This window comes from Microcebus murinus, chromosome 4 (assembly GCF_040939455.1).
Source record: "Microcebus murinus isolate Inina chromosome 4, M.murinus_Inina_mat1.0, whole genome shotgun sequence".
Lineage (NCBI taxonomy): Eukaryota > Metazoa > Chordata > Mammalia > Primates > Cheirogaleidae > Microcebus > Microcebus murinus.
In genome coordinates, this window is record NC_134107.1 from 47,700,031 (window position 1) to 47,717,913 (window position 17,883).

At 39.6% G+C, this 17,883-nt stretch overlaps 1 protein-coding gene across 1 annotated transcript in view; it reads left to right on the plus strand.

Moving 5' to 3' along the window:
• Nucleotides 1–4,393: 4,393 nt before the first annotated feature.
• RRAS2 (RAS related 2) overlaps nt 4,394–17,883 on the plus strand; it is an 87,377-nt gene continuing 73,887 nt past the window's right edge. The window contains exon 1 of the mRNA XM_012780724.3: nt 4,394–4,808. Within this exon, the coding sequence (XP_012636178.2) occupies nt 4,701–4,808 (108 nt within the window). The 5' untranslated portion in view covers nt 4,394–4,700. The remainder of the gene's footprint in view (nt 4,809–17,883) is intronic.

The following is a 17,883-nucleotide window of genomic DNA, read 5'->3' on the forward strand; positions in this document are numbered from 1 at the left end:
TCTGAGTAGGGTTGAGCATATGGGTTTCTTGCTTGCCGAATACTTGGTTTTGAGTCACATAAAAAAATAAAGGAATAGAGTTGATATGTGGAACATTCTGAAGTAAAAAGCCACCTTCTTGAACTTGATAGTTCAAATAAAAAACTCATAATTGAATCTTTTCCCCTCATAGCTTTATTGAGATATAATTCACATACAATAAAATTGACCCACTTGGCCATGTGTGGTGGCTCACACCTGTAATTCCAGCACTTTAGGTGGTAGAGGCAGGAGGATTGCTTGAGGCCAGGAGTTCAAGACCAGCCTGAGCAACATAGTGAGACCTGTCTCTACAAAAAAATAAAAAACAAAACAAATTAGCTGGGCATTGTGGTATCAGTCATGCCTGTACTCCCAGATATTGAGGCAGACCCCCCTCCCTTGTTTTTTGAGACAGAGTCTCACTGTTTTGCCTGGCTCACAGCAACCTCAAACTCCTGGGCTAAAGCAATCCTCCTGCCTCAGCCTCCGGAGTAGCTGGGACTATAGGTGCGAACCACCACACCTGGCCACTTTTTTCTATTTTTAGTAGAGACAGGGACTCGCTCTTGCTCAGACTGGTCTCAAATTCCTGACCTCAAGCTATCCTCCTACCTTAGCCTCCCAGAGTGCTAGCTTTACAGGTGTGAGCCACCGTGCCCGGCTGAGGCAGATCCCTTAAGCCTTGGAGGTTGAGGCTGCAGTGAGCTATGATCACACCACTATACTCAAGCCTGGGCAACAGAGTGAGATCCTGTCTCTGGAAAAAAAAAATTCACCCACTTAAAGTGTACAATTCAATGCTTTTTACTATATTTATAGAGATGTGCAATCAACTCTACTACCTAATTTCAGAACATTTCAACTCCCCCAAAAGAAACCTTGTATCTTCTATCAGTTGCCACAGTCCTAGCAACCACGAGTCTACTTTCTGTCTCTATAGATTTGCCTATTCTGGATCTTTCATATAAATGGGATCACATAATACATGGTCTTTTGTGTCTGTCTTGTTTCACTTAGCATAATGTATTCAAGATTCACCCACGTTGCAGCACATATCAGAACTTCCTTCCTTTTTATTGCCAAATAATATTACATTGTGTGGATATACCACATTTTATTTGCTCGTTCATAAGTTGATGGACAAGTGGGTTGTTTCCATTTTTGGGCTGTCATAAATAATGTTGCTATGAACATTCACAAACAAGTTTTCATGTGGAAATATGTTTTCATTTCTCCCAGGTATGTATAACTAGGGGTGGAATTTTCTGGGTTGTATGGTAACTCTACACTTAACCTTTTGAGGAACTGCCACACTGTTTTCCAAAACAGTAACACTATTTTACATTTCTACCAACAGTGTATGAAGGTTCCAATTTGCCACGTCCTCGTCAACACTTGCTATTACCTGTCTTTTTTTTTTTTTTTTTTTTTGAGACAGAGTCTCGCTTTGTTGTCCAGGCTAGAGTGAGTGCCGTGGCGTCAGCCTAGCTCACAGCAACCTCAATCTCCTGGGCTCCAGTGATCCTGCTGCCTCAGCCTCCCGAGTAGCTGGGACTACAGGCATGCGCCACCATGCCCGGCTAATTTTTTTATATATATATCAGTTGGCCAATTAATTTTCTTTCTATTTATAGTAGAGATGGGGTCTCGCTCTTGCTCAGGCTGGTTTTGAACTCCTGACCTTGAGCAATCCGCCCGCCTCGGCCTCCCAAGAGCTAGGATTACAGGCGTGAGCCACAGCGCCCGGCCTATTACCTGTCTTTTTGATTATAGTCATCCTAGTGGGTGTGAAGCAGTATCTCTGTGCACTTTTGATTCTGCAATTGAATCTGTTCCTAATTGGTCTTAGTAATCTTAGGTGAATTAGGGTCAACCCTTGGAGCTGGGGGATAGGAGTCATTCACTCCCAAATGACAGAGAGGAAATTTGGGAAGGGAAAGAAGAAAGGGATGTCTTTGGGGGAAATCAACATATGGTTCCTACAGATGGGTTTGCCTGCTTGTTTTTTCTGAACACTGTCTTGTACACAAGGATCATAGCGGTACAGAGGAGGAAGACAAAAAACTATCTCAGTCAGGACCCAGGTAGAGAAGAAGCTCACCATATAGGTTCTCCAAAAGGGGGTTTCTCCCTGTAAACTTTAGTCAATGGGCACATATATGCTCACTAGCATGTATTTATTTCTGTCTCCTCTTTTTCTTTTATTGGCCAAACTATCATCAGGCTTAGAACCCCCTAAGTGCTCCTCCACCAGAGTCACAGAATACTAAGGAATCCATTACAATTGTTTTAGGACTAATACCTGATTTCCCCCACCCTAAATGATCGTGGCTGGTACAACTATATTATTTTTCTCAGGGAATACCTTTGTTTCATTTGGATTTTCTTGAGGTTTGATAACATTTCCATGTCTTCTTGAAAGGAGAAAGATTTTTGGATTGTACTGTAGAAGGAACAGGCATAAAGAAGACTCTTTATGGCCATCTTCTTGCTCCTGAATGATTATGGGAAATTTCAGGGCTAGGCACACACTGAGAGGCATCCACTGGAAGCAGACATCTGGCCCTTTATCAGCACTTCTTTGACATGGGTTCCTCTTCTTTCTTTTTTTCTCCTTTGTCTTTTTACATTGGTAATAATATTTGTAACTGAGGCTTTTCTGGACACTACTGCTATGTAACAAATATCACCTCCCTCCAACCTCTCCAAAAAAGCTGCTTAAAACAAGCATTTTGTACCACACTAAAATAAGCTAAAGAGATTTGACAACTAAATGTAATGGTTGAACCTAGACTGGATCCTATACTGGGGTGAGGCAGGGGAGAATGTTCTAAAGGTCATGATTGAATTAACTGACAAAACTGGAATATAACTGTTAGATTAGACAAAGGCATTAATATCCATGTTAAATTTAGTGAAGGAGAGAGAGAGAAACTGAGAGAAAAATAGAGAGACAGAGAGAGGAGAGAATGATAAAGCAAGTAGCGAAAAATTTTCACAATAAGTGATTTTGGGTAAAGGGTGCATGTTCTTTGTACTTTATATATTGAAATTATTCCCAAATAAAAACCTTTTACACAGCACAAACAGCTTACAATTTTACTTTACTCATGATTTTGTGCATCAAGAATTCAGGTAGGGCTGGGCTGGGCAGTTCTTGCTTGGGGTCTCTCAGTAGTTACAGCCAGGTGCCAGCAGGGGATGCAGTCATTAGAAGGCTGGATTAGGCTAGGTTGGGTGTCCCAGGTGTCTCACTCAGATGGCTGGCAGTTGATGCTGGTGGTCTGGTGGGAGCTCAGCTGGGCTTTTGACTGGCATGCCTACATGTGGCCTCTCTAGCATGGCAGTCTTATGGTAGTCAAACTTCTTACTTTGTTTCTCCCATCCTACATTGAGCTGTGATGCCTGCTACATTTGATCGAACTGCCGTACACACAGATAATCACCTTTTATTCGCAATCACTGGCATATAAACTCCCCCAACTCACTCAAAATCATGTGACACAATTCTTTCCTCCTCAGCTCTGACTTTTGCATATGTCAGTTTCTTTCTCTGGAAAACCTTTCTTCCAATTATTCATCTGTCTATATTATTTGTTCTTCAGGGCTTTTAGGAAGACTTCCCTGACTCTTGGGTGATACTTCTCTATTGGACACACCTATAGCCCTTATCATAATGTCACAATTCTCCTGTTGTCCAGCCTGTCTCCTTCATTGGACTCTAAGTTCCCTGGGGGCAGGGAGCAATTTGTGCACGAAAGCACATCTAGCATTAAGCACAGTGCCTGTTATGCGCTATAAGTGCAAACGAATCTCTCCCACTCCCACTCCTCATATGCAATACTGACACATACAGAATCTGTCACATCCCCTCTTGCCCATGCAAGCTCAATCACTGTGACTTATTCCCCACGCTCAGGCATTGTCCCATTCCTCCGGGACTGTCACCACCCCTTGCCCATCACACACTCAATTACTGTGACACACTTCTGTTCCTCAATCACTGTCACATACTGCTTTTCACACAAGTATGGTCACCATCTGTACTCTTAAAAACAGGATATTTACTCTCCTGCAAATTGAGTTAATATGCCAACAGCTCTATTTTTCACACACGCCGTCACATACTGTATGTTTCTTCCACGCAATCCCTGACATACACAGCTACGGCCACACGCTGTCTTGCTGTCTCCTTCCCACTCGCACTCGACACCCACACTCTCCCACGCACGCGCTCGCGGGCAGGGGTCGGCGGCACGTCTGCGGGGCTCGGAAGCCGGGGTCAGCTCGCGAACCGCAGCCCCGGCGCGCGGCCCCGCCCGCCGCCCCGCCCCCTCATGCATATGCAGCAGCCGCCCGGCAGCCCGGCCCCAGACGGCCATTTGTAGCGGCGCTGGAGGCTGCGTTCGGCAGGCGCTGCGGAGCCGCGTAGAGGAGCGCGCCCCCGGCCGCTGCCGCCCCTGGCCGCCGCGGTCACCCGCTCCTCCCTGCCTCGGGCGGGACCCTGCCAGCCCCCGGCGCCGCGCCGTCGCGCGGACCGGCCCTCCCGGCAGCCCCCGGCGCCCGGGACCCCCGCCCGGCCGCCCGCCCGCAGTCCGCCGACCGCACACGTCCCCGGAGCCGGGCCTAGGGCGGGCGGCGGCGGCTCGGCGGGCCGGGCTGGGCTCGGCGACGTCCCCATGGCCGCGGCCGGCTGGCGGGACGGCTCCGGCCAGGAGAAGTACCGGCTCGTGGTGGTCGGCGGGGGCGGCGTGGGCAAGTCGGCGCTCACCATCCAGTTCATCCAGGTGCCTGGAGCGGCCTGCCGGGCGGCGGGCGGGCGGGCGGGGGCTCGCGCTACCTGTGGCGGGCGGCCGCCGCGACCCCGCCCCGAAGGCGCCGCGCGGGCCGGGGCCGGGGAAGGGGCGGCGGGCGGGCGCGGGGCCGACTCTGCGCTCCTGCCTGCGCGGCGCCCCGGGAGTCGGGCTTCTCAGGAATGCGGCCGGGAGGGCGGAGCTGGCCGGGTGGGAGCGCCGATCCACCTTATCGCTCTGGCCGAGGCCGGAGCCCTCCGGAGAGGCGGCGCGGCGGAGCCGGGCTTCCTGCCCGCCGGCCGCAGCCCCGCGCGCTCTGCCCGCGGCCGCCGTCGTGCGATCGGGGCGCCTCGCCGCGGCTCCTCGCGCCGCCGGGCCGGGGCTGCCCGCTCCGCGCGGGGTGCCTGTCTTTGTGTGTGTGCGTGCTTTTCTTCTGAGCGGTCTCTGAGGTAGTGTGTCCGGGTGAGAGTGTGTGATAATGCCCCAGGGAAATGGTGGCTTCGAGGAAGTTAAAAATGTTCCCTCGTAGGGGTGAGACCATTTCCTAGGAATTCCTGGTGCCTTCCTGCCTCTGGCCGTGCCAAGGTGAAGTTTGGGATGGGCCAGCCCGGCCGGTGACCGAGCCGAGCCGTGCGCTCTGTATTCTAGCCACCCTCTCCCCCACCCCCAGCCCTCTCTGGTTGCTGCTGGCGGAAAGTCAGGGGTTGTGGTAAAGAAGAAAAAGGAGGTGGAATTCTTCATTCTTAGAATTTGCTCTTGATGACACGTTTGAGTGATATTTTTGGGGGATTTTTAAAAAGAAAGCACTGATGTCTCTCTGCTTTTGTCAACCTAGAAGGTGTGGCACATGCTGGAAGAGAACGAAGGTGCCCCGTTAGAACAGGTTAACAAAGATATTTTTACTATATCAAGAGGGCTGTTGGTGAAATATTCTGGCTTCCGTTTCATCCATTTGTCATTAATTGGGATACTTGAATAGCTTTATTTCATATCACTTAAGGTTTATAGTGACTTTAAAATACGGAGTATTGTAGCATATGTAATTGTCAACCTTTCACATTGAGTAAATGAGCAGTAATTGCTGCTGTACTATTACATGGCATTAAAAACTGCTGAAACCTTTGTATCCAGGAAGAGAGTATATTTATGTTATGAGAATTTACAGTGTGCTCGTTACTGGGTTAAAAAAAAATCGTCAGAGGTGAGATTGGTTTAAGTTTACCCAGGCTGTAGCATGGGAGAGGCTTGTCATCTTGTTATTTCCCTAAGGTGGGGAGACTTTAACTGATAGCAAAGTGAAACAATTGATAGCTAACCCTTTCTTTTGGGATTAGTCTGATGGTTAGTGTGAGGGGTTGGGGTGGTTGAATTAGTGGGTGAACAGTCCTGCGTTCCAGTATTCATATTGTCACCTAAAAGCTTTAAACCACAAATATTTAAGGTTTTTTGAGGGAGGGGCCATCTGAGAATGTATTTTGCATCCATAAGTTAATTATTTAACTAAGGTCCTAGAACTTTTTGTTTTTGAGAGATAGTATTAGAAGCCATTATAACAGTAATTGCTATCTTCTGATGATTTTCTAGAATTCATTTGCTAAAGAAATATCTCCCTTACAAGTGGTATAGTACCTAGATGCTTTAGATGATATCAAAGAAGTAAAGGAAGCAGGTATTCTTGAGAAAGATGTATATATAATGAGGTTTGAGTCGTATAGGTTGAGCATATGTGCCTTTTGTTCTGTCATTTATTGGCTGTGAGAACATTGCCAAAGTATTCAGCCCCTCTGAGCCTTAATTGTCTCATCAAGAAAATGGGTCTTATATATTCTTTATAACTTTTAGGTTATGAGAAAGATCGTAGCATCGTATCTAGCAACTAGTATGTGCCCAGTTAATGGTAGCTATTATCAGTATGTGTGTGTACTGCTCTGTAGCATGCTTAAAAGGGAATTCAGATTTGGAAAAGTCAGTGTGAGGATTGACAAAAGCCCTATGAAGGCTTGGTGGGTGGGGAGAATAGAAATGTCATAAGTGAGTATAGGGGAGTCTTTGTAGCTCGCAGAGAGGAGGCAGGCAAGGGGGAAAGTGGAATTGACAGGTGACTTGGGGCCAATGAAAGGGAGGAACATAGGCTCTGAAGTTGAGGAGACTTTCTGGAGAGGCAGGAACTTGGATGAAGTCTGAGTTCTGCTGTTTGCTGAGTATGTAATCTTAGGCAAGTTACTTAAATTCTCTGTCCATCGGTTTCCTCCATCTGTAAGCTGGGGAAATATTAATCTAGTGTACTATATACAGCTGTGAAAATTAAGTGAGTTAATGTAAAAGGTGTAGAACAGTGTCTAGTACAATACATAATAAAGTTGCATACATTATTACATTACTTTTAGTTCATGGAGCTAAAGTAACTGTTTATCATCTACACTTAATAGAGTTGCTATTTATTGTCCCACTCCTGGGAAGTTAAAATTCATTCCATTGTGATTGTTGGGCGTAGTAATTGGTGAGAGAGGAGACAGCAGAGTAATCATTTTAATAAGCAGAAGTCAGTTCTCTTCGTAGGAGATTAGGGTGGCACAAAATGGGTTTATTTATTTTTTGAGGCTCCTGAAATATCACAGTTTTTACACTTTTCAGTATATATTTTTCTGTTATGTAATCTTGAGCAGAAGAAATATAAACAAATTTGGAAATGGAGAATTTAAAAACAATGCCTTTAGTCCTTTCTTTGACCTTAGATTTAGTTGTTACCTTCTCTACATGTGAAGACTTGCAAAGTTAGGTAATTAAGGTCAGAAGTTGAGTACCTTTTCCTCTTTAAAATTATAACAGGTCATAAAAATCAATGATAATGTGAAATATTATGTTGTTAAGAATGCATGATCTCCTTGTTTCTGTTGCTTATAGTTTTTTAAAAAAATATGTAAAGTTCTATTGGTAAATAGAACACCTAAATGATGAGTAAACTCTAATTAGGAAATGATTTTAACTTTGTACAAGTGAATGGGGTGGGGGAGACATTTGGATACCTGGGGGGCTAGGTCTCCCTACTTAGGCGACTCTGGATAGTCTGTTAATCTCTCTTAATCTTTTCATGGCTTCAGTTTCTACATGTATTGGGGTTGGTTGAACAGATCTCTGCACCTTTGAAATGCTTGGATTCTTTCTTATTTCTTTAACTAGCTGTGTGTCTTTGTTCAAATGTCTTAGATTCTCTAAGCCTCCATTTCTCCATCTGAGAACGGAAAAGAATAATAGCATCCTTAAGGGTTTTTGGAGTAAAAAAATAATGCATGCAAATCATTCAATATGATGCCATCTACAGAGTAAGTAAATAATGATTGCTATCTGGTTTTATTTGCTGCTGTTTCTTCTGTATCTCGGTGTTCCTCCAAAACAAAATTTGTAATTTATTCCTTTTTTTCTTGACATATAATCTGTTCACTTATTTTAAATCTTCACCACTCTCTATTACCCATACTCCCCACCTCACTTCTGTGTGGTATTTAGGGGATGAATGTTGGTTACATTTTGAACTGGGAAACTTCTTATCAGTTCAGAGTTGATTTTAAGAAATAATGGAGTAATCATTGGGTTTTTGGGTATGCTTTGCGTCTCTGAGAAGACATACATGTTTTACAAATTTAAAGAGAAAATTGCCAGTTTCTATTTTTTTAGCATCTTAACTTTCTATTCAGTGGTTTGTTAGATTTTGAGCTAGGTAGGGGATAGCCGATTTCTCACATCTTGAATTTTAGTCAGTCTTAAAATCTGTTAATTAGCCTGGACCTGATGCTTTTTACCTAGAGTTTGTCTTTTGCTTAATGCTTTTTCCTGGGACAGAGATCTGAGAAGAGATTGCAAGAAATTTGTGTTAATAGTTAATTGATCCACTTGTGAAGGTTGTGAGTTTAAATTCCTGAATGCTGTTTCGTTGGTACATCTTGAAGACGCTTCCTTTAATTAGGAGTTACTTAAACTGTAATGTTTAGACTTATTTTCAGTGTGCAAATTATTGTTTTACATTAATTTACAAATGACTTGTTAGCATTGATTATTGTTTCACATTAACTTACAAATGAATTGTTAGCACTGAAAAATAAGACACCTAAGGTGTCTTATATCCCAAAGGTGGTATGTAGTAGAGATTTACTTGTTTGAGTAACAGTTGAAACGGTCTTACAGGCAATTCCTAGATAAAATTTTGAGACACTTGGGGAAGATCATTTTCTTATAGAGGATGACTGCCTTTGTCATTGGAGAAACAGGAGGAAATTCTAACCTGGGTTTTCTTGACTTAAAGTCCTTTTTCTTTGTTCTATTATCTCCCCCCCCCCTCTCTCTCTGTGTCTGTCTGCTCTCTCTCTCTCTCTCTGTGTCTGTCTGTTTGGGCATGGGGAAGTTGTAGGAGTTTAATGGGGACACTTCTGTTGTATATGTCAAGAATGCTGTTTTCCCTTGGTAGATGGCAGGCTGCTACTTATTGGGATGGGATTTTAGTTCATCTGTGTTGCTGAAAGGTCATGGTCTTTCTGAAGCTTTGAAATGAAAATAGTTTGTTTAATTCAGTTAAGAAAATAAAGTAGTAACTTAAATTGGGGGAAGGATGAGAAAAAGACTTTATTAAAGTAGTATTGCTTTTTAACTTTTTTCAAGGTTTCTTTTTCAAATTAAGATTGGTCTCAAATTGAAGCAGATTTTGTGATACCATGTGAATATTTATTCCTTTTTTGGGGTGCTGGGGAAAAATGATCTTTAGGATAGTCTACTGTGCCTTTCTTTCCGGGAAAAGTGATAATGAGTAAAAAGATTTTCACTCTGCCTGTAGGAAGTGTGGAGTTTTAATAGTCATTGAATCTTCCTGAAAGACTTTGATCTTGAATTACTTTGAGTAGAGCTGCTGAATGTGTTTGGGATTGAAACTTAGTTTAAACTAAGGCCTTTGATTTATTTCTGTTTTGCAAAGGAAAATGTGTCTCATAGATGCAAAGATTGTCCTAAATGGTGTTACTGGGGACATAATTAGACTGAGTTCCTTGAAGTTTTGTAAATTGTTTTATTTTTAATGTTTTATAAAAGCCATGTGATTTCTGTATTACATAGCATTAAATCATAACTTAAAAACATTATAGCCAATTTATTGTTGGTATATATTAGTAGTTTAGTATTGCCATCTACTTTACTGTCAACTCATATGATTTTTTTTTAGGAGAAAGCTCATTATACATGTAAGTAAATGTTCAGCACTAGAAATGTGACTATAAGTGTCAAAGTGACATCTGATGTTGCTTTTTTAAAAACTTTATCCAGATTTCCCAAATGCTAACATTTTATCATATTTATTCTCGCCAATATCTGTGCAGTTTTAAATCATTTGAGTGTAAATTGAAGACATAATGCTCCTCCATCCTTGAATACCTCTTTATTTCCTAAAAACAAGGTTGTTACATAAACATAGTGTAATAACCAAACCTAGAAATTAACATTGATATATTACTATTGTCTGATCTGTAGAACTTTTTTGGATTTTGCCAGTTGTCCCAATAATGCCCTAAGCAGGTAAAAATCTCACATTATACAATTCATTATTTTCATGTCTTTGGAACAGTTCTTTAGTCTCTGTATTTTATGACATAGACTTTTTTTTTTTTTTTAGTGAAGAGTCTCACTCTGTTGCCCCTGCTAGAGTGCCGTGGCTGTCAGCCTAGCTCACAGCAACCTCAAACTCCTGGGCTCAAGTGATCCTTCTGCCTCAGCCTCCCGAGTAGCTGGGACTACAGGCATGCACCACCATGCCCAGCTCATTTTTTCTATTTATAGTAGAGACAGGGTCTGGCTCTTGCTCAGGCTGGTCTTGAACTCCTGAGCTCAAAGGATTCGCTGGCGTCGGCCTCCCAGAGTGCTAGGATTACAGGTGTGAGCCACTGCCCCCGGCCAATATAGACATTGTTAAAGAGCACAAACTAGTTATTTGTAGAGTTCCCTCAATTAGAGTTTGATGTTTCTTTATGATTAGATTCATGTTATGCAATTTTGGCGGGGGCTGACAGCAAGAGTAACACTGAAATGATGTGTTCTTAGTGCGGTATGTTAATATTAGGAGACATACCATGGATGTTGATTTTACTATCTTTGTACTTACCTTTTGACTGAACAATCCCAAATCTAGGAATTTACCCTGAAGGTACACTTCCAACAGTATGAAAATACACATGCACAAGGTTGCAACATTGTTTGTAATTATAACAATTAGAAGCAACCTACACAAAAGGAACTCAATGGTGCATTATGCAGCTGTTAAAAAGAGCAAGAAAGGGCTTGAAGAACTGATGGGGAGTGCTTTGTAGGATATATTGTTATGTGAAAAAAGTAAAATGCAGATGTATCTATTGCATCTTCCACAAAAGTATCTATGTTTTCATAAGGAAGAAGGAGAAATAGAAAATATATATGTATTTGCTCCCTGGGACAAAAATAATACATGAAAAATAGATTGATGAGCTTGATTACCTAGAGAGGCTGGGTAGGAATAAGGTGGAAGGGGTAGAGGGAATGGGGGCAGTGACCCTTCTGAGGATACCTTTCTGATTTTTGGAGCTATGTTAATGTTTCACACACTGAGTATATAAACAGCAAACACACCAATAAAACCAAGTGGTAAAGGAAAAAACCCACCTCCACCTTTAAGTGGAATACAAACAGAAACAAATGAACTAAACCTTATTTCAAATGAAAAACAAAACTACACTGAATCTGCTTTAGGTAACTTTTGAACCCACTATTTGGACTGTGCTCTCAGGATAAAGACAAAAAGAACTCAAAATAAACATTGAATGCTAGTTACTAGTAGAGTTTTTTTTGTTTTGTTTCTTGTTTTTGTCACAGAGGCATGGGTTTGCAATTTTGAAGCAGTTTTCTATATTAGAATTAAGCAAATAAACATATTGTGGAAAATGGGAGCTAGTTTCTCACTGTTGGAAAAGGGAGTTATAAATGTAGAAAAGGCAAATGTTAGAATGAACTCTGATGTTTGAGTGGAATTGAAGATACTGATATAAACTCATGGCTTTAAAAGTATATAGACCTAGAAATAGATGTGTATAGATACACATGCATACATCTATATATCTTTTTTCCAGTTCTGTCTGCTGAAAGCGCCAATTGACACCCCATTAGCAATGAGATCACCTGGCAACAAGATTACTTAGTTTCAGATCTAGGTTTCTAAATACTGCTTCTCCCCCACCCTCCTTTTTTCTTTTTTTTTCTTTTTTACCCAGAGCCACGCCCAAGAAGCCTTGAGCAAGTGGACTCCCTAAATACCATTTTTTACTAGAAGGAACCTTAGAGAAATGGCTGATTCCACATGGGGGCAGGAAAAAATACAAGATGAGTTTGGGCCATCTCATGGTGTCAGAAAATAAGGAAGTACTCAAAAACCAAAATATTGGGGATATGTCAAAGAGACACAGGGACCCACCTGGAACAACTCCCATTGGCTAACTCTGGGACAGATCATTGAAATAAGACAATAATTGCCCATAAATAAAGTGAGGATCTAGGATAGATAAATAAATGATTAGGGAGAAGCCCCCTCCCAACCCCAGCTTACATTACGTATCAGTTCTTGCATGGGGAAAAGTTCTTAATGTGGAATTCTGATACTAATGAATGAATGAACACAAAAGGATAGAATTAGAAAATCATCTTTTGGCACTCATAACCATTGATTTAACTTAGAATCATAAATGAATGTTAAAACTAGTGGGTGAAACAGAGTAGCTGGATGTTAACATATTTATTAATTATTAAGAGGAGATAATAACTTTATAGGGAGAAACCTGGCTAACACCATGTGCCCATGTGATCCAAGTTAACATCTTTGACATTGTTTTAGGTAGTGATAATTAGTAGAGTTTGTTTTACTCAGTAATGCTAATAAGACTGGTCTTTGTAATCACCTTAGCTTGGCATTGAATGAAATTAAGCCTAAAGGAACCATATAGAGGCATAAAAGGGACCAACTTTCCATTTACAAAGAAAATCTCTTCTTAATTTTAGAGCCAGATGTCTTGGGGGAGAAAGGTTGATAAATGTAGCTTAGGCCAGTACAGCTTTTGGCCATGAACTCAAATCTTAAGCATAATAACTTTCTCCTTTTGAAACAAGTATGTATTTTGCTATGTAGCTGTATTTTGTTTTTTTCTGTATTCTGTGGTGGTTTTTGGAAAGTAAATTCTCTTTTCTATCGGGATTTACCTTAAAATTATTTACATTAAACATACCTAATTAGGTAATCAGAATAATAATGTTTTAATGCCAGTTACAGAACATGGGGAGTTTAGCAGTTTTGTTTGCTCTATTTTTGCCCACCCTTTTTGTAAATCTATTGTCCTTATTTAAAATAACCGAACGGTGTGAGCAGTATTTTTGAAAGTTTTTTGTTTTGTCTTTTGTGTTCTATTTTGTTATAATAGTTAGTGTCATTGAGGGTTATTCCTTTATTTGCCATTTCTATCATTCTACCTGGTTTCGGTGCTTATAAGCAATCCTTATCAACAGCTAGTTTTAATTTTTTATTATTTTAAAAATTTTATTCTTAAGTTGACAGGTGAAACTATGTATTTATCATGTACAACATGACATTTTGAATTATATACACATTGTGAAATGATTATAACTAATATATGCATTATGTCACATAGTTATTTTGTGTTGAGAATACTTAACATCCACTGTTAGCATTATTCAAGAATATAATATGTTGTTACTAACTGTAGTCACCATGTTGTACCGCTAGTTTTTATTTTGAATTATGACTTTTTTCCTTTTTCCCATTTTCAGATGGAGAAATGAATTGTAATTTAAAGAACACTTTTAAGTATTTTTTTACTGAAAAGATATCTAAGATTGTATTTACTTTTGCATGATAAATGATGATTTTGCTGGGTATAAAATTATTGGGTCCCAGTATTTTTGTATTAAAACAGTGGAAGTGCTGCTTTATCTGTCTTTTTCTGACTGTTCTCAAGTTTCTATTCTGCAGAATTAACTTTTCTAGTAGCAGGGTTGCAGCATTCTCTTATTGTTGCAAATGGAAACATTTATCAGGATGTGACTAGAAATTTTTCTCTGTTCACTAGTTTTTCCAGGGAAATGATGAAATATTCTCAGGTCTTAGAAGACTTTCTTCAGACCATTTTTGTATTTATTTTTTCAGCTATCTTCTGAAATAGCTATTAATTGTTCATTGATTCTCCGTAATCTTTATACTGTATGGTTTTAAGTTAATCAGTGAAAAGGATAAGATCCTCTCCATTCTAGGAAGATTTGTCAAATTTGCATTATCCATCATGGATGAAATTTTCTGGATGTCTCATGTAATTAGTCTCCAAAACAGATTTAATGACCTTGATTTCTCAGTTTGATATTAAACAATGGCAATGTTCTTTTGTCTTTTCTTAAGGCTACAAAACTGGTATTTTTCTAAAGCTTGATACTGTTTAATGAAACAGCTTTTTCCAGGGGAGTGTTTTCTCTTTGTGTGGATGAACATATATTTTTTTCTTTTTGTTTATCCACGAAGAGTTGTTTTTCTTAGCTGCTCTTGGCATTGAGAGTAAAGAACTGGTCATGTGTCAGAAATGCCTTGGAGTACTGAGATTTACATTCTGTTTTGATGCTGAAGGGTCAGTTGATATGGGGGAGCTTCAATTTCTTGGAGAGTATCAGTAACAGGATTTCAACAAATGCTAAATTTTATTAAATCTCTAAGATATTCAGTCAAATCTGGGCTTTTGGCTGAGAGGTATAGTTTTATAGTTTTATATAATTAGAGATGGTTAAAAGGGCTAGTTTTCACGTTTTTAAATCTGTCACAACCTGGCTTTCTGCAGTGAGGCAGGTGGAAGAGGCTGAGGTGATATTTTGTGTGTATGTGTATGTGTTTTCTCAAATGAGGGTTTTTGGACTGGACAGTGATTTTGTGTCTGATTCACCTTGACATTATTTTAAGCCCTCTAAGTTCTAGAATATAAATGAGTATTTTAGTAGAGGACTTTGTAAATCTGGGATGCTTTGCTTGAATCTGTGCCCTGTAGTTGTATTTGTTTGTACATTTATTCTTCATATTTAGGTTTTGAGAATTAATAGACCAGGAATACCTTTATTACATAGAACAAAGCACATAACAAAATATTTGTTAATATTTATTAATTGCTAGTATTAGGTCTTAAACAGGACATAGGAAATAGTTGGGAAAAAAGAGGCCTTAGGAAAGATGAATTGTATCTATTGTGGGTCCACAGTGGCTAGTTACTGAAGAAAAGAAACTGGCTTTCATTTTTGGATTTCAGAGTTTCTCTTTAATTAAAAGGATTATGTGTGGCACATGCGCATTTGAATGTTGAATTTTAGAAGTTTGAACAGTTGATCTACAGCATTCATTCAGTTTTATCCAAAATAGTCTTTGGAGGAGTCAGTCCTCTTTTAGTTTCTCTCTGGAAATTCTGACTCAGGAAATGTAAAACAGTCTCAGAGTAAGGTCTTAAAAGTTATTATTTTTGTCTTATTTCCTGGTGGATTTTCTCCTGATCTTTGTTCTTAGTCAAATGATGACATGAAATTGAGATTAATCGTGAGCAATTTGTTAGCTGAAAAAGAGGAGAATAGTAAGCATATAGTCAAACTGCAAAAGAAGATTCATGATAGAGTTAATATTTAAGTTTCAGAAATCATGTAAAAAAGATATGTGACTATTAAATTTGCAATTTTGTCCCTTTTACCTCTGAAATTAAAATGTGTCAACTAAATAAGGTAGGGAAATTTGCCTTATGCATGTGATATGCTTGTGCACAAGTGCACATGGCCGTGGAGCTTGCTGGAAGGAATGAATTTAAGGTTAGAGAGGAATTTGTGGGGTTTTGGATTAAATAATGGAAATAAAATGTAAAACGGTGGTATAAGTCTCTGATAATTTAATGATGCTTGCAGACTACATGAATTCAGATATTAGCATGGAATTTCCATGCCAACAACTTGGTTTAAATGAACTACTTTTTTATTATCAAGTGATTTACTGTTAAAAATTTCTGGTAACCACAACAGTGTTTTATAACAAGCACTTTTCATTCAATTGAAAGCTAAGAATGGAGTAGGAATGGTAAGGTTGCATATTCATGATTCTCACTTCACTTAAGTTTCAGGCTTGGTTATTTCCTTACCATTAGGAAGCCAGAGAGTTTCTATGATCATAATTTTAGTAGACGTGAAAAAACAGTGTGGAAAACTTGGTTTTCTGTTAAACTATCAGATTGTGATTTTCAGTTTTTAATTTTTTATGTAGAGACACAGTATTGTGCTTATTTTTTCTCCTTTCTCAAATCGTTACAAACTATGGATTTAGTGTCTTTTTTTCTGTAGCAGAGAGTTGCAGGAAGAAGCCATTGGCTGAGCTGATTAGTAGAATGAAGTTGTCTGACATGGGTTACTGTAGTTTGTGGTTTTAGATGAACAGTACATGGTGCACAGCTGTTGTTCCAACAGCTTTGTTCCAGCTGTCCTACTGGCCTGTCACAAAATACCCCACATTCCTTTTTTTTTTTTTAAAAACAGAACTTCTTGTAATATTCTGTACTTTATTACTTAAAATGGATCCTAGTAATTAATGACTTTTCCTTTTACACCTATCAATAGCTATTTACCCAAGTGAATTATGTGTAACAGATTTAAGCCTTGTTGCATGTATACTTTTTGTTGAGAGTTAAAGTTGTAGTTGTGAAATATTTATATGAGACGAGTTAAGTGATTAATGTTGAAAAGGGCACCAGACATTAATGCTGTTGTCCCCCAGATATGTAGGTATCTGGATAATGAAACTGGCATCTTCTAATTTCTTAATTTTAACGTTGAGTTTGTACTAATAAGTTTTGGTAGAATTATAAAATAAAAAGCCATAATATTGTGTTTATATAGCTTATATAGAAACTGTAGATAAACATTGGTTTGTATTTTTAATAAGGTAGTTGGTTGGACTTCAGTTTGTTTTCATGTCCTATGCAGTAACTGAATATAATACTAAGGGTTTCTTTTCAAGTTTTGTTTTTAAATTAGGAGTACAGGTACCCATTAGGACACTTTGAATTAATAATGACTAGTATATATTGAGCATTTTCTGTGCATCAGGCACAGAAATTACTTTATTTCTGTAAAGTAATTCTTTATAATTATTATTTCTGTGTTACAGCTGTGGAAAATGAAGCCCAAAGTTAAATAAGTTACTGAAGATCCCTAGCAGGGGTCCTCAGACTTTTTAAACAGGGGGCCAGTTCATTGTCCTTTAGACCGTTGGAGGGCCAGACTATAGTTTAAAAAAAAACTATGAACAAATTCCTATGCACACTGCACATATCTTATTTTGAAGTAAAATACAAAGGGACAAAAACACCCGCATGTGGCCCGAGGGCCATAGTTTGAGGACGCTTGATCCTTAGTAATGACTGAGATTTGGCTTGAATTCACATTTTCTGATTAAGAAGATCCTAACGACTACACTGTACTACCTTGCCCAAATCAACGTTTATTTAACAAGCTACCTTACTAATCAAGTCATTATGTAAATTTTCTTTTAGCAAGCAGGTGGTTAGGTTCATGTAGCATTTCCCTTTTAAATTGAAATTAGGAGAGCTAGGATTGAATAGGAAGTGAAGTTTTGTTAAAAACATTCCTTGGCCTCCCTTTGTGTACCTTCCTCCTGCCTCCCTGTGATCCATTTCTTATCACTTCTACAAATGCTGCTCTGGCTACTGCCCTTCCCCATGGGGCAGCCCCAAACTGGCTCCCATCTCCAGAATTCCATTGCCTCACCTGCCCCATATCTATTTGAAATTCCTACTCGTAAGCAGTCTATTTAAGCTCTTATGTTTGGAGAAAAACAGTCTGATCAAACTTAGTCACTATCTGTGTGAAATGTACATCCATCACTCTTCCGAAGGAAGCTATATCCTTTACCAAATATGCCTTTTTAAAACATTTTTATTTTATTTTTAATTTTTATTGATATATAATACATGTA